Source organism: Orcinus orca, chromosome 9, assembly GCF_937001465.1.
Source record: "Orcinus orca chromosome 9, mOrcOrc1.1, whole genome shotgun sequence".
Classification (NCBI taxonomy): Eukaryota; Metazoa; Chordata; class Mammalia; order Artiodactyla; family Delphinidae; genus Orcinus; species Orcinus orca.
Genome location: NC_064567.1, coordinates 28,009,829 through 28,033,575, shown reverse-complemented (window position 1 = coordinate 28,033,575; position 23,747 = coordinate 28,009,829). Strand labels below are relative to the sequence as shown.

The window sequence follows — 23,747 nt, the reverse complement described above, 5'->3', positions numbered from 1 at the left end:
GCAGTATTAGTCACAATAGCTAAGACACAGAAGCAACCTAAATGTCCACAAATGAATGAATAGAAAATAAAGTATGATATTTATATACAATGGGATATTTTTCAGTCTGATAAAAGAAGGAGATCATGCCATTTGCGGCAACATGGCTGAACCTGGAGGATATTAAGTATAATAAGCCAGACACAGAAGGACAAATACTGTATGATCCCACTTATATGAGGAATCTAAAATAGTTAATTTCATAGCAGCAGAGAGTAGAATGGCTGGGGAAAGAGGGAAAGAGGGAAAAAGGGAGGTATTAGTGAAAGGGTACAAAGATTCAGTTATAGAAGATGAACACATCCTAGAGGTCTACATACAGCGCAGTGCCTTTGGTTAACAACACTGTATTGTATGCTTAACATTTTGCTTAGAGGGTATATCTTATGTTAAGTGTTCTTATCACACTCACAAAAAATAATGTGGACTTCTCTGGCTGTTGTATCTCAGTTTTGTTTTAATTTGCATTTGTCTAATTTTGAATGAGTTTAACATTTTACATATGTTTTAGGGCTCTCTTTATACTGTTTTTAGTGAAATGTCTCTCAGGTCTTTTCCCCCTTATTTTCATTTAACTTTTGATAAGTGTTACAATTTTGTAACCAAATAACTACAAAGCACACACATTTCTGTGATACAGATGTTCTTGTTATTCTTCCAATTAAAAGTAACTTTTAATAAATGTTTAATCATACTATATACTCAGAGAAGTCCATATTTACTTTCAAGAACTTTCTAAGAACATGTGAGATTTGTGGTTGCAAAACTCCATTCAATTCCCTCCAGTATAAATTAGATTATAACAAAAAGAGTCAAACCAAAAAAGGATGGATTATAAAATATTGACATATTGAGTATTTTCTTAAAAACTTCTGTCACAATAATAATGTTCAATATGTTTATAAAAAACATTACCGTGTCACTAATTAGCAGATGGAAACTGAAGAAAACACTGGCTAAAAAAAAGAGTGGTGTAGTACAAATCACAGACTACAGAGGTAGGAACATTTTTAATGGTTGGCTCAAAGCATATAACTTCGACTTTGCTGTATAAACATGTGAATGTGCAAACCTGCTGGAAGTGGTATGTTCTACGTAAACCAATCTATTGTTCTTTGAAAATATTATATTTGAATAATTTTTGTTTAAATTTCTACTAGAATGGTTATATGACAATAATATAAAAGGAAAAAAATAAAATAGCATACACAATTTCATTGCATATACCTTGCTCCTGTCTTTTAGAGCTGTGTTGGTAACACAGATAAGAAGAATCTGAGATTCCTCCCTCTGAGTAGAGCAGGATAGAAATGCTACTGAAAATGCAGCACTGCAAAGAGAGACATTTTCAAAGTCTCACTTCCAGTTCACAACCAATACCTTTGTGAAAGGTTAAAATTAAGACAATAACAGCCACGTTAGGTCAAGATTGTATCAAGACTCTGAGAAAAATTTCCAAAGCTCTTTTTAAAGTTTACTTGGAAGACAGAGTCGCAGTGGGGAATGGAACACGATGGAAGATAATTTTCTTTAAAATAACAGCTTCAGGTCGGCAAGACTTTGCTATCAACTGGAAATTTTCATTATGTTTTGCCGAAGTATATATTTATGTTTCAAATTGTATCTCTGATGATGTTATTCCTAATGAACGTAAGCCAATCTGTGACGAATGCTTATTGTTCTAATGATGACCAGAGAAAGCTTTAAGGAACCACTGTCCTTGAAAACGAAAAGCAAGGGTTGCAGGCTGTTACCTTGAGAACACAGGGTCAGTTCTCCCACCTGTCCCCTCCTGCTTTTTGCCATCCCTCTGGGTGGCAGTCCTCGCACCCCGGGTTGGTGGTAAGAGCAGAGGCTATATAATTTCCGTCCTAGAGCGCCACTTCCTGGGAGTGGCTGAGGCTCCACAGCATGAGGGGCTCCACCAGGGAGGAGAAAACCCTTCTCAGCAACACACCCATCTGTAGGGCACCAATCAAAAGTCACGATTACCTAGGTTAGCGTTATCTTGGCTCTAAAGCTAAGCCACTAATTACTGTAAATGAGACGGCACAGGCAGAAGGCAATGTTTAACTTGATTAAGAAGGAAATACAAAACTTGATTGTAATCTTTTAGCCATACGATTTCTATCAAAGTTCTAACAGTAAATAAATCTTGTACAGTGAGAACAATATTTGTGGCAGGCTGACAATACTTTGAAAGCCGTGTCTGTTTACTCAGAGTAGTTGAAAATAGTGGCAGGTAAGACTATCCCTGAAACTGGAAGCAGAGTACTGAGCTTTTGAACTTGGTGAGATTTAAGTGATGATGGGCAAATCAGTTCCCTCAGTGGACTTCCATTTCCTCATCTGCAAATTGCTAATAACGATACTTGTACCAGCCTCCTCCAGGGCTGTTTGGAAAAGTCAAGGAATATGAAAATCTCTTGCTGTACAAAAGTAAAAAAATGAACCATTATCAGTAACATAAAAATGAGACAAAATTCACACGAATCTTATATTGTGACTTTAGATATTTTTAAAATAATGATATCCAACATGAATGGAATAGTTTCTATGTGCCAAGTACAGTAAGTCCCCTACATACAAATGAGTTCTGTTGCAAGAGTGCGTTCGTTAAGTCCAATTTGTTTGCTAAGTCCAACAAAGTTAGCCTAGGTACCCAACTAACACAATCAGCTATATAGTACTGTACTGTAATAGGTTTATAATACTTTTCACACAAATAATACATAAAAAACAAACAAACAAAAATAAACATTTTTAATCTTACGGTATAGTATCTTGAAAAGTACAGTAGTACAGTACAACAGCTGGCATACAGGGGCTGGCATCGAGTGAACAGGCAAGAAGAGTTAGTGACTGGAGGAGGGAGAAGAGGTGGGGGATGGTAGAGGTGAAGGACTGTCAGCAATAGGAGACGGAGGGCAAGCTGCAATTTCACTCACGCCTGACGCTGATGGCACAGGTTCTGGTTCCTTGCTGGATCCAAGTCTATCTACCCTCTTGAAAAAACAATCCAGTGATGTCTGGGTAGTAGCTCTTTTGTTCTCGTCATAGATGACACGGTAGCACTGGATTGCATTCTGAACAGCTGCTGCAACCTTCGTGTACCATTCTACATTCAGGTCCTGTGCCTCAAAAACTAACAGTGCCTCCCAACTAAAGAAAATCCCCTTGCCATTTCCTGCATCATGAATCTCTTAGTTCCTCAGTTACTTCTTCTTCCTCTTGTCTCTCTTTGTCCTTTCTCTGGGCCTCCAATTCCATCAGGTCTTTATTAGTAAGCTCCTTGGTCTGCACAGGAAGGAGTTCGGTGAAGCTGTCCTCTTGTAGATCTAGCTTGAAATAAAGATACTGTACTACTGTACTCTATACAGTTGTGTACAGTAAAGTACACAAAAGCACAACCACCTGTAGAGGATGCACGCATGTGACAATGTACACCAGACAGGTGAACTAACTTACGTGACTGGACGTGAGAAAGTATGTTCGCATCTTTGAAAGTTAGCAACTTGAAGGTTCATATGTAGGGGGTTTACTGTAATATTTGAAAGGCTTTTTATACATTATCTTACTTATTCCTTTCAGGTAGATGGTATAATTATCCTTATCTTGCAGGTTAGCAAACTCAGAGATTAAAGAACTTGCCTAAAGTTGGTAGGTAACAGAGCAATAATTTGAATCCAGGTCAGCTGGAGTGTAGAGACCAAGCTCTTACACATACAGCCTCTTCTTAATTAACTGTACATGGCACAGGGCCTGTCTGTCTGTCGGTCTAGTTTTGCAGATCAGACCAATGTTAATGTCCTCTGATTTTTTTCTTGCCGGAGCACCTTTTAACGGTCTGATTTCTTTATATCTCTTCAAATTTCTTTGAGGTCTTAGGCTTTTGATTACTTTTACCCTCAAAATATAGTAAACATTTCATAATTTAAAATACCACAAAAAATATGGCTGCATAAATGAGCAAAAATAGCGTGTCTGATTTTGTAATGTGTTACGTGCTTTTTTCCCCCCCCAAGAAAAGATCAGCTTGCAATCCTGTATTTTGTAGATGATCCTAAAAGCCCTGGTGGCTAGGATACCCCAGTGTCTAGGGTATCACCACAACCCCCAACATACACACAGAGCAACATAAGGCTAAGGGGTCATATTCTAGAAATATTTAAGTGCTTTTGAGGAGCCAGCAGAATGGACTAAACTAAACTGGTGACACCTAAACTACTGCCAAACGAATCATAAGTTTCCTGCACTCCTGATTCACGAAAATCTTTCCCTAACTGTGTTCATAGATGAATATAAATACTGAAATAACCAAGTGAGATGAAGAACTGAAAATGCTTCAAAACATGTTGGGGTAAAGTGCTACTCTTAATATTATACATTTATAAGTCAGTGAGTGACTAACAAACATTTTTGATAGGATATTTTTGCCGATGCAGTTTCGTTTGAGAGTCACTGCTGCAAATTGAATTCTGCCTCTGTAGCTTAGTTGTATGAAAGCCACTTACTGGTCATCTTCTTCCAAAAAGAGGAACATTTGTTGGACCACAGGCTAATCTAACCCTAAACCCGTCCTAAAAAAGAAAATATCGATTTATCTCACTGGCTATCCAGATATAAATACTAGGCAAATAAGATGAACTCAACTGTTGAGATGAGTGCAATTTAGTTAGTAGTAGGTAGTAGTAGTAGTAGGTTGTCTATGATCAAGTTTTGTATAACTACACTTTAAGATGGTCCTTAGATACGCATGGTAGTAGAGAGGAATAAGGATATGAGGAAGTAAAAACAATGGAAAAAAAATTTAAAAATCAAACATCCATTCTCTTTATGTTAGAATCCATCCAGACGCATAATCTGGTCCAGACACCGATGTTCATGTGAATGACCACATGCACAAATATGTGTGTCCGTACTGAACTCCTCTCCCTGCCCTGACTCTGCTGCTGGAGCAGCCTGGGACCCAGCCAGCTGGAGGGCAGGATGCATCAACCATTTACAGTGAACCGAGAGCTAAGTTGCAAATACCGAATTACCGCCAGACATCCCCCTTGCCTACAGTGTCACTGATACGGTGGACAATATCATATTTAAAATATTTCAGGGACCCTCAATTAAGATTCTGCTGCAACAATAAATCACAAAGTAACAACCTGAGCTGTGCTCATATCGATCATGTTGCCGCTCTCTCTGCCTTCACTGAGGGATATTTCCAGCCCTCCATCCCCATAGCAGAGTCCCAAGATATGCCAGGAGAAGAGCCTGACAGAACAGAAGGGACATCCCCAGGCTTGCACCATCCTCCTCCTCTCTGCGTTTATATCCCTGCTACGATGCTAAGTGCCAAACCTGCCAGCAAAACTAGGACAAGGCACCCATACCTGCCATTCTACTGAAACCAAGAAATAACAATGTGGTTCCCTGGAAAGTGTGGAGTCTGGAGTTGGCCTGCGTCTTCACCCCGTCACTGACCAGCTGTGCACCTGGCAAGTTTTCTTAGCAGGAAAGTGCTGCGTGTGTGTGGAGGGGGTGGGCTGGTGAGAGCCTAAGGCTTTCTGGTCGGCATCTGGGACTTGCCGCCTTTGTCAGAGTGAGTGGCCTTGGATGGACAGTTGTCAGATCAGTTTGTCTAAATTTCTGGTCAGACACAGTCTCATCACGGGAATGTGGAAGACGTCCTTCAAGATTTTCTGGAAAGGAGTGTGAACTGTCTTTCTCAAAAGAAAACACAGAAAATCGGAAGAAAAGCCTGAGGGGAGAGGTGGAGAGGCCTTCAGAGAGAAGGGAGGACTGTGTTATGAGTAAGTTACTGTCAAAGATCTGAAGGACGTGAAACCTGCTTAACTGAGAAATTGCTGAAGGACAGAAACAACCTCTTGGCCTTGTGAAGTGAACCGCCTCTGTAGAGGAAAGGAGAGGGAAATGAGAGGAGCTGACACACAGCCACTTGAAGGTCCCTGAGGCAGACGCATTAACCTTCACCAAGGGAGCCGGGCCGGGTCCTCTTTTGTGCAGTAGAATCTAGCCTGGACATTCAGCAAAATCAAGATCAGTGTACAATGCAGTCCATCAATTCACTGTGGAAATGACTTTGGAATCAGATCAATTCAACCCCCAATATTGTTCAAAGGAAAAGCTGGATCTCCTGGTTAAAAAAAGAAAAGGCCAAAAAAAACCCGCTAAAAGATAAAACCAAAACCAAAATGGCAAAACGCTCTCAGCTGGCCTGTACTTAGATGGCCAGCAATAATTATGCATGCAATTACTAATAAGACACATTCACAGAACCAGTACAACAAAGAGTTGCCCATTTAAAGAGATACAGTCTTTAATTCCAAGGAGAGGGACTAAGGTGGCTTTAAAAGTGTAACCAGAGTGTGTTCTATCTTATCTTCACATAAAAGAGTCATTCCATGCTAGAAAAATGGTGAAAACAATTTTACTCACCTCTCTTCCCTGAAGAATCCCAAGAATTTGGAAGCATTGTGGAATGAAGACATGTCATAGTGTTACAAAGCATTTTAAAAAGAGGTCCTCATAACACTTCTATATTTTGGCATATAGTTGAGTTACATTTATGAGTTTTGATTACCTCTGCTCAAAAGAGTCAACTGTATTTTTGTGGATTAGAAACTAAGTAATATTTACATTTTAATTGTGTTTGGATACACTGTACTTTAACAAGCATGTAGTGGTTGCAGGGAGTATATAATGCTAATTACATTTAAAAGACAGGAGAGTTATTATTTCCCTTATTAGTGCAGGAAAATTAAATGTAATTTTTATGAAATGTACAGGAATATTAGATATACCTGTTTAGATGAAATTGGATACCCAATCAGAATTTTTTTTTAATTCAAAAAGGTCTAATACTCTGATGATAATGCCTTTTAACAAAAGACAACACATACATACATTTTATCATATAATCATTTTCATCGTAACATAGCGGTAGTATTAGCCTAGAAAAGCTCCTCCTGGGAATTCACTTCAAATTATTGAAGCAGCTGTTTCTTCCGTTTAAAATAAAATATCCATAACAAGTTCACACATGACAGATGCAAGGTAAAAGCTAGATTCCATAGTGTGAGCTAGAAGCAGATGTTTTGAATGATCATATTTATAACCAGATACAATAAATCTTAGTTATCTATAGCAAGGTTTCATGAATATTCTTTTCTGAGAATTTGCTTAAAACGTACTTCCTGTAGTTTCTTATATTTTTGAGAACAAGGCTTCATTAAATATAAATATTCTATAAATTCTTCTGTACCTGGTCTTTTTCATACTTACTCATTTCACGTGCTTCCTCAAGAATAAAAGCACTGTTAGGGCACTGAAATTTATTACATTTATTTAATCCTACACATTTCCCCTACCTAATTCAGTCAGAAGACTCTTGTTTTTTAAAATAAACTCATGGCTATTAGAAAGAATGACACTTTTAAGTCTCAGAATAAGCAGTTTGCCTGATGAAATACCATTCTATATTTTTAGTGAATGTCAGTATATAATTAGTACTAGAACTTTTAAAAATCTCTTAAAAACGAAAGTTTAGTGAAAATTTAAAGAAAAGTTTGACGGTAAAAGTGAAAGACTGGAGTTATCAATCATACAGCTCTGAACGTCTTCTATTCAATTTTGGTGTCCTATAGTTTATCACTACTTTCCCTTTTGCACATTGATTAACTTACATTTCGAAACTAAAGCAATCAGGGCACGGGGGAAAAGCAAGTGATCTGGCATCACAAGATGGGGGTTCGTGTTCCAGCTCTGCTTCTTACTAGTTGTACACCTTAGGCAGATCCCATAAGTTCTCCCACGTTCCTCACAGGAAGACAGTTGTCAGGAACGGATACTAAATTATATACATATACAATTCCTTTGTAACATATAGGAGTTATATTTCCAGGAAATGCACACACGTGCTCAGTTTTCTGTAGATAAATGGCCAGATGTGTATCAAAAGCCACTTCTTCAGTGCTGCTCCCACTATGGTGAAGCATTATGCGACGCTTTATGTGACAGTTAAAACAAGCCATCACCTCTGCATGATGCTCTTCATTCTGCTGTAGGACTTCTATGCAGAGCTCTGCTAGATGAAGAACCTCTTCCAGCTTCCTAGCAGGAGTCGCCTGGTTCATGGTCTCTGCATTAAAAACAGATCATAATAATGTTACCTTGAAAATAAAAAGCCAAGCAGATTCTAAGATGTTAATGATGAGACCAGGGTGTTGAAATAGAATGAGAAAGCATAGTTTTGAGAAATGAGAGACAAGAAATACAAATGAATACAGTCTTTAAAAAAAATCAGTTCACAAGATTGCACAAAATATTTCACCCACAAAGCAATCATGGGAAACTGCAAGTGCTTTGCCGTTTAACATATTACAACTAACAGGTGCATCAGCACATTAGATGCTCAACTTCTGCAACAAACAAGTTATAATTCTCCTCAAGGTCAGAAATACAAAGAAAGGCAGATACCACAGTCTTTTCCTTCTCTCTGTATTGTATTAGCAATACAATACCATTCTCACGAGATGAGTCATTCCTGGCATTAGTGAAACGCAGGCTTTTCTGTTGCTATTTAGATTTCCAGCCTGAAATGTCTAAGGTTCATGTTGATCTTAAATGGAAGAAGTACAAAGTCACCTAAAACAGCTCTGACAGGCTGCAATTAACTGATTTCCTCTCCTCCAACCGGGGAGGGCTTGAAGAGCCATTCTTTGAGGTTGAAGGTTCTCTCAGCATTACAGCAAACTGGTATAAAAAGGCCAGGCCACAATGAGATTAAGTGCAGCTGAAATTCAGCAACAGAGAAGGCAAAGCAGTTGATTTCAGAGATAAAACGAACTGGCAAAAATTAGAGGTGCCCTGTGTGATGAAACTGTTTCACAACTGTGAGGAATAGACTTTCCAATAAGCATACTAAAGATAAACGTTTCTGGACTCTCTCTTTGCCCCTGTATGGAGATGGTAAGGAAGAGAAATAAAATGTTTAGATAAAGAGCTTTTTCTGTGGAACCTAAGGAGTTTTTTTTGTTTTTTGTTTTTTTTGGCAGGGGCAGGGCAAGAGATCTATTCCCTCTACATCTCCCTATAACTTCAGCCTTAACTTTGGAAGACTTCCATTTGCTCTTAATTTGTTCCCAAGGGACATACGATTCAGTGAAACAGCCTATGATTGGTGCTTGTTCATTAAACACTTTTTATAAGCTCACTATGGGTCACAGTGTGATGCACGTGGGGTTTCCCATCCTCCAACCCTGATACACATCCTCCCAAACTCCCCTGCAGGATTAAAGCCACTGCTCATCTGTCACAGGGATCAAAGAGTAGGATGACTCTTCAGGAAAACAGTCCGCCAAACACAACAGAGTTGAGTGTGCCTACAATAATCTTAGCTGTGGGAAGTAGGAGGAAGTAGATGACACGTCCCTGCTCTTAAACCACTCAGACTCCAAAAATCACTGCTGCTGGGACCCTCAGACATCCACTATCCAACCTCCCGTCTGTTTCATGATCACTTCAACATCCTCAAACGAGGGTGAAGTCAAGAAGGCTTGTGACTTTGCACGACAGTCTGCTCCACTTGGGGGCAGCTCTCGCTATTGCAGTGAGGAAACTTCAAAGTTTGGAAACAGTGTAAAGCAAACAGAGGGGAGGCAGGGGATGTTAGGAGAGACTGCTGAGAGCAGGTGTATTTGGGGGGGGCGGGATATCAGGGGGAAGATAAGCAGAACCTGAAGCAGGTCCTAAAGGAGAAGCAAATGACCTGGGTAAGAGGAGCAAGGGTTTCTAGAAATGCTTGCATGTCAGAGATGTGGTGCGTTTCAGAGGAAGGTGATGATGAAGGTGGCTACAAATGTCACCATCTATTGAGAGCCAATTACGTGTCAGACCCGGCACCAGGCACTTCCCATGTGTCATCACACTAATTTTCCTAACAGCTTTAAGCCGTTTGGTTATTTATTCATGTAAGTCGTAAATGAGGAAACAAGCTTGGAGAGATGAAATGCCACAGCTAACACGTGGTAAAGGTGAGACCTGACTTGGTGTGGGCTCTTAGCATCTCTACTCTGCATTTGCCTGGCTGGAGTAAAAAAGTTCTGGGAAATGATGGGTGAGGAGCCTGAGGTTGGATCGTGGCTTCCCTGGTGGTGCAGTGGTTGAGAGTCCACCTGCCGATGCAGGGGACACGGGTTCGTGCCCCGGTCCGGGAGGATCCCACATGCCGCGGAGCGGCTGGGCCCGTGAGCCATGGCCGCTGAGCCTGCGCGTCCGGAGCAGGGTTCTCTCAGCTTTTCTCTGAGGCTTTAAGTAAGAAAATAAATAGACTCAGTAACTATATCCTATCTGGTAACCTGGAGCAAATGTTTCTTTGCCGGGCTTCAGAATAAATTAATTTTGGGAGAACGTATTTGTGGTTGTGTAGTACAAGGAAGGACTGGTGGGGACCAGGTCTAGCGTATGGAAAACTATGGGAAGACGGTAATGGGAACAGAAAAGAAGAGAAAGGTAGAAGGGACGCTTTGAAGAAAGGACTTGCAAGCCTTTGTGAGTGACTAGAAATTGCGGGTCAGAGAGGACAATGACCTTGAGGTTTGGAGACTGCATAGCTCGGAGAATGGAGATGCGTGGCTGATGAAACCACCAAATGGGTCTTCGGTGGGCCACCCCACCTAATTACCATGTACATAAAATTTAAAGCAAGCAAATTATTCTAAACTAAAAGGAAAGTGGTGCATTGTAAAATCTGCATGCACAGGGAGTTAGGATATCTGGATCCTTTGCCTGGAAAACTCCTACTCATCATTCAAGACACAGCTTTAATGCTACCTTAAATGTAGGACCTTCTCAAAGTTCTGGGGCTGGGTGAGTCGCTCCTCCCTCTGGGTTCCCCTATTACCAGCTCATGAGCTGTTACTAGACTAGGCCCAGATCAATCAGGAACTGGGTCTCATGATCTTGTGCTCTCCCTACCTTGAATAGGCTTTGGACCATGACAGGTACTTAATGAATGTTTACTGAGAATGCAGTAGTATAATTTTTGGGAAAGCGCATGTTAAAAATAGAATCAATGCCCAAATTATTTCATTTCACTTTGTGTGGGATTGCAAATAGCTCTTCTGTCACTCACAAACCAAGGGTGAGTGACAGCAAGTCCACCAATGAAATGCAGCTGTAGTCCAAGGATACTGCTCAAGTAATTGATGAAGCTGTGTTCTTAAATTATTAGAGATTTTTGGGGAAGAGTTTTCAAAATAATTTTTAATTCTCAAGAGCGTGTCACTTATATTCTTTAATGTTTCCATCTTTAGATTTTTTTGTTTTTGCTTTTTTTGGCTGCATTGGGTCTTTATTGCTGCGCATGGGCTTTCTCTAGTTGTGGCGAGTGGGAGCTACTCTTCATTGCAGTGGCTTCTCTTGTTGTGGAGCACGGGCTCTAGGCACAGGGGCTTCAGTAGTTGTGGCTCATGGGCTTAGTAGTTGAGGCTCGTGGGCTCTAGAGTGCAGGCTCAGTAGTTGTGGAGCACGAACTTAGTTGCTCTGTGGTATGTGGGATCTTCCCAGACCAGGGATCGAACCCGTGTCCCCTGCATTGGCAGGCGGATTGTTAACCACTGCGCCACCAGGGAAGTCCCTCCATCTTTAGAATGAGGGTGTTGAATTAAGTTGAGGATTCTTAACCCTAGGGGTTAGGAATAGGTTTTAGGGAGTCCTTGAACCCCTTAAAATTATATGCTAATTTTTGTGTATAGAGGCATTTTTGGGGCAGTGAAGGATCACAACTTTCAGATTCTCAAAGTAGTCTATGAGCCAAACAAGTGGTAAGCATCACTGAACCATATATGCGCTAAGATTCCTTCTAGCTAAGAGAGGCTATGCTTCCTATAAATTTTGGGCTTTACCTATATTGGATTATATCATTTCAACTTCATGAGGAAAGGGAAAGGCAACAAAATGTCATGGTTTTGATCACAGAAGAGAAACTTATTTTTCCTACATACTTTAGTACAATATTTACTCTACCCCTAAAACCATTCTGAAAGTTAGGGAATCAGGAGCCCCATTTCCAGATTAGGGAAAAGTGTCTTGGAGAGGTTAAAACAGGGATAATCCAGTGCCTTGAATTCTTTTCCATTTTCAAATTCTCTGAATAGGATTAACACACACACACATACACTCAACTGAATATAGAGGTCCAATATAAATTTCTGAAATAGCTGAAAGCTTGAGTTTATAAAGTCACCATATCCTTAGCCACAAGTAGGCAATAATGGGAAAGAGTCAAGGAAGCACCTGAAAACGTATTTCTGTTTATGTGTGAATATATCAAAACCAGCTTTCACATTTAACACTCTCTTACGGAAACACTCAGAGTACCCTGTGTTCTAGTGAAACTTAAAACCAGTCTGAAACCCTTTATTCTTTCTAGATTAAATTTACTGAGAGGATCAAAACTTTGTACTTGAACATAATGACCACTCTAATACTTTAAACAAACAGCATTTTTATCAAGTACACTGTGTATGCCATCTCTGGCTGCCACCCATTTGAGTACAGCCAAGAAGTTTAATGCATTTTTTAGCTAGAACTCTACTAGATAACAAGGTTATCAACAGCTCCATTAAAATTCTGAGCACTGTGAATATTTGAGAATTCCCCCTTAAAATGTCCACTTTCCCTCTTTTTGCAACATTTCTACAGCATTACAGATGCCTCTGTATTCTTCAAGCTTCACGCCAAGCTGCTGGTAGTTGGTAACGCATTTCAAATAGTGGCATTTAAAACAAATACCCCCCAAAGTAGCAAGGTTTCTTGATGACTTTCAATGTATTGCTCTTGGCTACGATACTTCTTCATTCTGGAACACTTTTACTTTTCTATGGCAACACTGCTAGGCTCCTCCAAGCAACCCCTTGTAATTATGCACCTGTGTACATTTAAGAAGAGATCTCACTGGAAAAAAAAGTCGGAGGTGGGGAGATGTAAGAAGACAGCCTGACCATTGTGTGTTAGCAGGCTTTAACTCTGCTCCCCTGCTTCAAAGAGGGTGCATACTCTCAGCATCCTCTCCTTGGCTGCCTCCTTTCCTGCCACTGCCTGTAACATTGGATACACAATGATGCTCACTGTGAAGGCTGTAAGGGGATATGGGGAGAAGACCAGTAAAATCATTTCAGTCCATTTTTCTCCATATAAGATACAAAGAAATTTGAAATATATTTGACCTTAACTTTTAACAGACTGATTGTATCTGTACCTGCAGCTAAACAAGGACTAGAATTCAAGATGGTGTTGGATTGAAGGGCTATGGTGATAATCCCACTGCAATACTGCCTCGTCTACTCTCCTCTGCATCTACATCATGATAACAGCTAGAGTGCACCAACATATAATTCCTATATATGCGCTAAGATTTCTTTTTTTTAAACATCTTTATTGAAGTACAATTTATTGGAGAAACTAACAATATAGTTTCTGCTTTATAACAAAGTGAATCAGCTATACATATACATATGACCTACCAACAGACACCTTGGTTTGAGTTTTATTAAAGTTTTAACTTAGTCCTTTTAGCTGTTGAGATTCTGGCTCTCCTTAAATCTGTGAAACCAGAAGATCTAAGATCTCACAGGAAGAAAATATCTGCATCGTGTTGCTGACTGCAGAGCCTGTGAAGGCTTGAAAGAGAAAAAAATTTTCTTACATGCATATTTACTTTGCTCTGGTTAGCTCTGGCTAGAACTATGTGGTAGGATTCTAATGACAGCAGAAATTTTCTTCCACTGGCAGTTCTGTCAGCTAGTTGCATAACAGGGGCTTTTCTAGAGACTGGGCTTTAGCCATGATAGCTATATCTGTATTTCACATACACAGATTACATTCAGCAGCTGAAACTGAGAAATGGTCCCTTCCCTGGTTTATTGCTCTTCATATATATATATATATATATATATATATATACCGTATTTACTTCTCCCCAATATAATTCAGATTCAGAAATTGAAAACCATCAGAATAATCTCAATTATGCCATGCCGATACTAAATTATCATATAATTAAAGCCTATAGCGTCTTAAATTTCATGCCTAGATCTTCTTGTCTTCTAATTACATTTACCCGAAACAAGCAGCCTGTCCATAGTCGCTTGTTACATTCCCACAGAAAGGGAATAATACCCTTACACCTCCACACTTATACTTCTCCTGCCACTTATGCTCTTTTTTCCATTCTCAGGGAGAAAGTCTGCCTGTGAACAGTGGGGGTTAGGCAAGCAGGATCCAGTGAGGCAATGGAGGTGAAGATGGTTTGTTCAGGAATGAGCAGTGATTAAGGGGAAAGGCACTCCAGAGGCTTGCCAGCTGGGTAGCAAGCTGAAGGAGAAGAAACGAGAAGTTTCCCAGACACAGCAACTACAATATGAAAGAGATAATTTGAAGATTTGTAGCCTTGGGTGCTAAGAAATTAGTCAAAAGATCTTGACGTCTGTACATATGTCTTTGATTCCTTTGACACATAATCAAGATCTGTTAGGGCAGCCAGCTCATGCATTAATGGTGATAAAGTATTTGATGCCAAGATTTGGAGAAAGTCTCCTAGCTGGACAAGTGTAAAGACCAAGTGTAGAGAGTAGGGTTGGGCTTGGTGACTTCCTGAGGATTTCTATGGTTGGTTTGAACATCGTGGGTCTGCCTGCCACTGTGAATGTGTGTGTATGCACCGATGATGCCTCAGGGATATTTTATAGGTTTCCCTTTTGAAAAAAATCCGGCATTACAAATTATTCAATTAGGTCTTTAAATTGAGTGCTTGAAGCTCTACGTCCACTTCGCTCTGGTCTATAAGAAATCTCCCTAATTTCCCAAACTAGTCATCTGTCTAGGCTTTGAGTACTTACAAACTCTGTTGAGAAATAAAGAGGTGAAATCTGTCAGTTTGCATTACTCTCGTTTTGTCCAAGTGAAAAGACTTTTTAATACATCTAAACTACTCGGATTAACAAGGTGCTGCAGAAGCCACACTGCTGCATGTCACTTGGTTACCTGTTGACATGTGTTAGTAAATAAATAAGAGGGTCATCAATCAGTTGGTTTCAAACCCTGGATTTAGAGAATGATAAATTCTACAGAATTGCTCAGGAAAGGAGGAAAGCTTGCTATTTCAAGACTGCATTTATCTGTGAATCACATTCCATATAAAAGTAAAAATAAAACAAAAACACAAAAAATACATGACACACTGTCAAGTGAGCTGAATAACCTGACATCATTTCTGAGACCTTTTAGGGAACAGGTGTTGAACACTTGTAATGAGATTTCCATGCATCTTCAGAGGAAGGAGATAGGATTCTAGCAAGAGCTGTTCAGAGTGTTACAGATCATGGCTGAGGGAACAGTTCTCAGTAAGGAACAAACTGAAAGAGATATTACACAAACGTTCGGTTTTCTCAGGAGGTGCTTATGTTTTAAGAATTTTCGCAGAAGGCAAATGTTCACACAAGAGAAGCTTTTGGAAGAATATAATTTTTCCAGATCCTGAGGAATCTGGGATATACTTAATTAAGTAAGTACTCCTGATACAATATCTTGTGCATTTACCTCATTATTTTACATCTTCTTCTGAAACTCTGAGAGTCAATGTGGTTCACGGAGCTTTCATTTCAGAGTGTGAAGTATTTTTTTCAAGCATAAATGGTTGGTTGACAATTCTATGTAGAAAATGAAGTAAGTAAATTGGACACTTAGAAAACTGAGGATGTGAAAAGGTAAAAATATTAGTTGAAGATAGTTACAATAAAGAGTAATGATGCATTTATAGTGATAGATGTTTTCTTCAATACTTTGAGGTCTCTCTGGAGACCACGTTTTTATCAGAGAGGGCTTCAGTTTATTTTAATCCATTTAGTGAGCCCTTCTTTCTAACATCTCTGAAACAGCCCATCCTTCCATACTGATTTGCGGTCCCACTTTATTCTCGATGAAGCATACCAGTCTCCCATTTATACATGACTCTGTCTCTACATTCCTCTTCTGAGTATCTGCCTGATCCTGGGCTTTCGTGATGGCTTTGTAATTTGTCTTAGTATCTGGCAAGGCAAATCTCCACACTGTTTTATTTTTTCCTTAAGGTGATATAGTTTTCCAGTATCCTTTATTCTTTTACTTAAATTTTGAAGTAACTTTATCAAATTAAAAAAAAAACCCTGGAATTCTGATGGACATTGCAGTGATTTTATAGATTAATTTGGGGGGAGAGTTTATATATTATTAAGTCATCTCTCTTAAGGGCATGAACTGCCTCTACATCTATTTACATTACTCTCTGTGATCTTTATTTGAATTTCAAAATTTTTTTTATAGAGGTCTAGGAAGTTTTGTATAATCTGGCTAAGTTAACTCTTGGATGCCTTATAGTTTGGTGGTTACTATGAAAGGTACCTTATCTATTTATCTATCTATCTATCTATCTAGTTGAATGACGGTGCAGAATAGTGTTTCTGAGTGTGGTCCATGGACCACTGTGGATCCCTAAGACCTTTTGGGGGCCTGCATAGTCAAAAGTACTTTCATAATAAGATGTTTTGCCTTTTAAATTCTGTTGACATTTACAGTAATGATGCAAAAGCACTAGTGGGCAAAACTGTTACCTCAGCATGAATCAAGGTTATGGTGCTAAATTATACTCATCACGTATTCTTTATCACCATTCACTCAAGAAAAACAGCTAGTTTTACATAAGAATGTCCTTGAGGAAAGAGTAAAAAATTATTAATTTCATTAAATCTCTACGCTTGAGTATACATTTAAAAAAGTATCATCTGTGACAAAATGAGAAATTTGCATAAAGCACTTTTGTGTACTGAAGTATGATGACTATCTCAAGGAAAATTGTTTGTGTGACTGTTTGAGTCCAGGGCTGAGCTAATTGCTTTTTGTTTTCTTTCACAGAGAACCACTTGACTACTGGCAAAGTATGGTTATTCAGACTTGGAAGTTTGGTAGACACTTTCTGAAAAATGAAGTAAACCTCTCACTTTAAGGAAACAATAGATAGTATTTGTTGCCAATGATAAAATGGGAGCTTTTAAGGAAAAGTAGAATTTTAGAAAACTTGTATCTGTCAGGAGCTTGACAGCTTCCTAATACTTTAAGACTCCTCAGATGAGTCGGGGTGATATTCACAAGGGTGATTTTTTGATATTACATAATATTTGTTAACATTAAGAAGATTGCAATTCACTGCATATTTTTCAAATAATCAATACATAATGTTAAAAATTATGCACGGTGAAAGATCTATTCAAAATACATGATAAACCAGTGGAATTTAATGTAATAGCATGAAAAGTTCATTGATGTACTTTCAGACTTCACATTTCAATTAAACTGTAACAAACTTCCAGTTGCCGAGTTTTGGTATAATACCAAAGAAGAAAACCCACAATTATCTGAAAAGTTTTCTAAAATATTCCTCCCTTTTCAACTACATATAAGCCCAGATTTGTTTTTCGTGTCTTAATCAAAATAATATATTGCAATAGACTGAATGCAGAGCAGGTATGAGAATCTGGTTGTTTTCTATTAGGGAAGCCATTAAAGAGATGTACGAAAAGGTAAAACACTGTAAACTTCTCACTACATAGTTTTTTGTTTGTTTTGGAAATTTTTTCTTTCATAAAAATGTTGACAAGTAATGAGTTTATATTTATTTTTAAACAATGACATTTTATAAATTTATTTCTAGTATGGTAAATCTTGGTAGATATAACCTACATAAACAAAAGCTCTTTGGGATCTGTGTTAATTTTTAAGAGTGTGATGGGTCCTGAAACTAAAAAGTTTGTGGACCTCTGATGTAGAGAAAGGCTATTGATTTTAACAGGCTGGCTTTACAACCTTGCTGAACTTTTGTATCTAATAGGCTCTATTTAGATCCTGTAGAATATTCTAGGGAGATGATCATTTCATCTGCAAACAATGATGGTTTTATCTCTTCTCTTTCCACTCTTTTGATTCACCTTTTATTCATTCATTTTATGTAGAGTCTGAGACTCTCAGTACTGTGAAAAATGAAAGTTTATGTACTTGTCTTGTTCCTAATCCTAGAGAATGCCTTTAAACTTTCTTCATTAAATATTCACTGTAGGTCTTTTCCTATATGGATTTTATAAAGCTAAGGAAGTCTATCTAGACTAACAGTCTATTTTTTTTTTTTTTATTTTATGGCTAAGTGTTAAACTGTTTCACCCTTTTAAAAATATCTATTGAGGGGCTTCCCTGGTGGCGCAGTGGTTGAGAGTCCGCCTGCCAATGCAGGGGACACGGGTTCGTGCCCCGGTCCGGGAAGATCCCACATGCCGCGGAGCGGCTGGGCCCGTGAGCCATGGCCGCTGAGCCTATGCGTCCGGAGCCTGTGCTCCGCAATGGGAGAAGCCACAACAGTGAGAGGCCCGCGTACCGCAAAAAAAAAAAAAAAAAAAAAAAAATCTATTGAGATCATTTGATCTTTAAGTTTTTTATTTTTTTGATGTTCAATCACTTTGATATTCTTGGAACAAATCCCATTGACTATGATATATTATTTTACAAATACACTGTTGGATTTTGTGAGCTAATATCATATCTAGGAATTTTGCATAGATGCTTATAATGAAATGGACCTATAATAATTCTTTTTTAAAAATTTTACTTATTTTTGGCTGCGTTGGGTCTTCGTTGCTGTGCGTGGGCTTTCTCTAGTTGCACCGAGCAGGGGCTACTCTTCGTTGCGGCACACAGGCTTTTCACTGCGGTGGCTTCTCTTGTTGCAGAGCACAGGCTCTAGGCACGTGGGCTTCAGTAGTGTGGCACACAGGCTCAGTAGTTGTAGCCTGCAGGCTTAGTTGCCCCGTGGCACGTGGGATTTTCCCGGATCAGGGCTTAAACCCATGTCCCCTGCATTGGCAGGCGGATTCTTAACCACTGTGCCACCAGGGAAGCCCTATTTCTCTCTTATTCTACTGTCTTGATCAGATTTGGGAATCATGATTATACGTGCTTCATGAAATGAACTCCCCTCACTTCCCATTTTACTGAACCTATTTTGGATAGGAATTATTTGTTCCTTAAAAGTTTGGTAGAACTTACCTCCTAAAACAACTGGGTCTAGGAATTTGGGGATGGGAGATCTTTGACAACTATTTCAATTTCTTTAACATTTATTGGCCTACTTGAGTTCTGTTTTTTGTGCTGACTTTACCAATATACAGTTTTTTGAGACTTTCAATTTTGTATTGGTTCACAATACTCTATTATTTTGTTTTGTGTCTCTAGTTACTTTTTCTCTTTCATAGTATATTTATCTGCATCTTTTTCTTAACCAGTCTGATGGAAGTCTGTCTTACTCTATTTCTATTCTCCATATCACTTAGCTTTCCTTTTGTATTGTCTACTTATTTCTCCTTCCCTGCAGCCCCCATTCTGATCTCCTAGGTCACTATCAAGTTCTTCAGCTATATTCATCCTGTATCCTGTTTTTCTTACAACCATATTATTTTCATACCCAATACTTCCACTTGGTTTTTCACGACTTCTTGTCCCTGCAGCAAGAAGGGACAAGCTAGCATCCTCCTGTATCACCTTGAGAGTATTATGCTCAGTTTAAATTCTTGCTCCATCAGTTCCAGGTGGTACATATCACCTATCGTCTTTACTAAGAGCTGCACTCCTTAGGAGTCTAGTAATTTTAGTTTGAGAGCTCACGATCATTTGGAGGCACAAAGAATGGGATGATGGGCAGGCTTGTGTCCTTTGCAGGGACTTCGAAAAGACAGAAGCTTAAGCTTTGGAGCAGAGAGTTCCAGGCAACACAGAACCAACACTGATAATTTCCTTTTCCTACTAAGTCATTAGACAACTCCTGTGGACAGGGATTCACCATTAATTTGTTAGATTCAAAGCAACAGCACTTGGTCAACAGTCCTGTAATTCACCAGGCTACAGGGTTTGGATGTAGAGGAGTGAAGGGATGAGCAGGTGTGGCTCAGCCCTTTCCTATCTTCATCAACATCTCACTGCAGCACAGCTGAGGCCCTGTTTTGATAATACCACAGACACCACCTGACCTACTGCTACCAATTCCAATGACAAAAGATAAGGAGTTGGACATCTCAAGGCAATGTAGTGGGGAGGCAGGAGCAGAATTTAAAAGTTTTCCTCCCTTCCGCTCTCCTTCTGACCAGCCATGCTCCAGGCTAGTGTAACTAACTCCCCACAGGACAGACTGGTGAGATTGGAAGCCAAACTTCTTTGGGCGAAGTGGAGTGAAGGTGAGTACAACGAAGGTGAGAGTATAGCCTGCTTTTTGGATGGCAGCTGAAAGGAGGTGTAGCGCTCAAGATAAGGCATTATTTAGGGAGATACCATGATTATAAATGGAAGGGAAACATGTAAAAGAAGACAGAGGTACAAGCCACAGGAGAAAGAAGAGATATATAATGCAGTAAAATACATCCGGAAAGAGGTAAGTGGAATTGGGGTCAACATGATAGGTGGACACGTTGGCCTTGAAGAGGAAGATACCTCATCCCCTGATGATGCAGAAGAGAAGACACAGGTGAGTATAAATAACAGGAAGTTGGAAGGTACAGAGCTGGAAAGCTGAGGCTTACTATGCACTTTACAAGATTGAAAGAAGTGTCTGCCCTTAAATAACCTTTAACTTAGGTGTCATTTAAACTTAAGCTCAAGTTCCTATTATAGCCTGATCCAGAAGGAGAACACTGTTCAAGATTGAATCAAGTTTTCATTTTTTTTATATGTGGAATTAGCTACAACTGTCTCTGATTGAGATGATCCTTATCTATTGTAATTCACACTCAAAATAGAATGACATAAAAATGGAGAGAAATGATGGATGACTCATTGACAAAGAGACTGTGGATCAAGGAAAAGTTCTGCTCATTTGGGTCGCAAACGATCTCATGGCATTACAAATCACTCGGCACTGGTAATATTAACCCCAGTATAAGGGACAGAAAGCCAAAAGCAGAGGGCAGCAGGACAGAAGGCCAGCAGTTGTTTTAGACAGAGTAACACATACTAACGCTTTCCAGAATCAAACGAAGATCAGTCAGCAAGGATGTTAGAGGAATGCAGACCCAGAACTAATTTTAGAGGAGAGAGACCTAAGTGTCTTTAAATGTCTCCATGCTTTGGAGTTGACAGAACCCTCGTCCTTTGGTCACTAAAGCTGTGGGTAAACAGTGGGTGCAGAGGTCCCAGAAGTGCTGAAAGCACTGCCATCGGGTTGCCACTGGTGTACAAGGGTGCACCTCGTCTCTTCATTTGACTTTTCACTTAGTTAGTGACCTGAGTGTGCCGAGAGCTACTGAGCAACTGCACCACACTCTTGTCCTCTGTCCTAAGCTGACAGAAGGTACATACAGAGCTTGAAAGCTCTGTCAGACATAAGCAAATCACGCCTTTACTTGCCTTTTCTAATCAATAATCCCTGCAACTCCTGCTTGTTATATTCCCAAACCAGCTTTGGATACATGGGGATGAATCTGTCAACGTTGTCATGAGCTGACTAATTGACAAGAACACAAATTATATAGTGCGGGGTTCTTATCTTGAGGGACTAGCGAGTTGGTGGGAGAGAAGTTGGGGCAAATGTACCAGAAATCCTCATTCTTCCAGATCAGATGTGGAAATAGCCAAAGTGAATTCATATTACTTACGTAGTACTTAAAAGAGAATATGGTTTTAATACTTTCTGGCACATACATTATACAGAATAAGGCTAATGGTGTGGCAAGGAGATGTGAAAGACATCTTATTCAATATATTGAGAAGAACATGCTGATAAAAATAGTTTAAAATTAGCATTTCAATTGTATCCTACTCGGTGATAGAATCAAAGTAATTTATGGTTATCAGAAAACAATTATCGGGCTTCCCTGGTGGCGCAGTGGTTGAGAGTCCGCCTGCCGATGCAGGGGACGTGGGTTCGTGCCCCGGTCCGGGAAGAGCCCACATGCTGCGGAGCGGCTGGGCCCGCAAGCCGTGGCCGCTGAGCCTGCGCTCCGCAATGGGAGAGACCACAACAGTGAGAGGCCCGCGTACCGTAAAAAAAAAAAAAAAAAAAAAAAAAGAAAACAATTATCTTCTTAGGTAACTTAAATAGTTCATTGACCATCTGAAAAATACTCACAGCTTTTCTTTGTATATAGTGCAAAAATAAATTTTAATTTGATCCTATCCAGGTAATCACAGATGCTAAATCAGGGTAGCTCAAGCAATGAGTTTTTACTGTATATGCACATATTGCCTTACAAACTAAGAAAAGAAAAAACTTTACAGATTTATATGATGTTCTCAAATATTTTAAATAAAAATCAATAGGTCATTCTCTTTGTTTCAGAGCCAGAAATCGTATCTATCAATTTGTCCCTAAATCATCAGGTGAAATCATCCGAAGCAGAAATGGTCACAGAGGTTTTACTTTCAGGCCTAAGTCCCAGAGTCAAAGCCACACTGTCCAAATAGGCTGGACAGAAATCCTTCAGTTCTTTCATTTTGTTTTATCATTTTTAAGGTGAGGGCCCTGTTTCTTTTAGCATACAAATTACCTCCTGCAAAGTGTTGCAGTGCTATGGGAGTGCAAAATTTCAGGTCTATTACTTAGGCATTGTAGCCTGACTTCATGGTAACATATAATACTCAAAAAATTTAAGAATCAAATTTATAAGGAAACTCAAAAAACTTTTATGAGAGTACACTGCTAAGTTATCCTAGAAATATTAATATGAAATTATTCATTAACAAAAAGCATTTTCATCAACTGTGCAGTTTATACACTCATTTCTGTGCACACACATGTCCTTCAGTAGAACAGATTTCACTTATTTATTATTTATTGCTACACTCTGACAATGAAGTGCTAAATTAAAATGCCACCCAGATGGCAAACACATCCTAATGACGTAAGGATGGCCACAGTGCAACTTCTCCACTCAAAGCAAGCAAGCAGCGTGGCCCTCTGGGAAAGCATCTCTGTTCTGTTCAACTGAGACTTTGAAAATGAAAGCACTGGGGGTTAGACCTGGGAACCTGGCAACCAGAGGGCCCAGAGAGATCATCACTGCACAAAGCCTCTGCCTGTTCATTCCATGCTACCTTTTGTTTAGGGCACCTCCACGTTTTGAGATTCACAAGAAGCTTAGGTACCAAATTTACATAAAAGATCTCAGGTCAAGGCAAGCTCTAAGGAGTGGTCTCCCTCTTTTATCGGAAGTCACAATATGTTATGTAGTTTTCAGGAGAAGACAGGGACTGTTATTAGATGTTTTAGAGTTATTCTTGTCCACAAAAAATTCCGTGAATTAAAGAATGGATTCTTCTTTAAAAGTAACAGCTAATCTGCATCAACAAGGTATGTGATTTAAGAAAAATACAATGAGAAACATAAAGTTTCAGTATCATTTTGAACCTTGGATTATAAATAAAAATAATCTTACTATTACATAAAAAGTTAGGGATAAAATTAAACCAAAGAAGAAAAGTAGCTGATTTCACAACAGTGTAAATCTCAAACTTTTCTTAAAATTAAAAAAAAAAAATTGCTTTCTAAAAGTTTCAAGTTCTTAAAATGGACTATCTGTTCTCATAAAACACATATGAATAATTCCCAAGAAGGAAAGAAGGCATTT

At 39.2% G+C, this 23,747-nt stretch overlaps 1 protein-coding gene across 26 annotated transcripts in view; it reads right to left on the bottom strand.

Annotated features, from left to right (window-relative positions):
* Positions 1-23,747, bottom strand: part of CADPS2 (calcium dependent secretion activator 2) — a 495,227-nt gene that overhangs the window by 89,391 nt on the left and 382,089 nt on the right. For 17 of the 26 annotated variants that reach the window (XM_049714516.1, XM_049714526.1, XM_049714529.1 and 14 more), the window contains one exon: positions 8,084-8,194. In XM_049714516.1, the coding sequence (XP_049570473.1) occupies positions 8,084-8,194 (111 nt within the window). The remainder of the gene's footprint in view (positions 1-8,083; positions 8,195-23,747) is intronic. The other 9 variants (XM_049714519.1, XM_049714523.1, XM_049714531.1 and 6 more) reach the window with 1 other exon arrangement.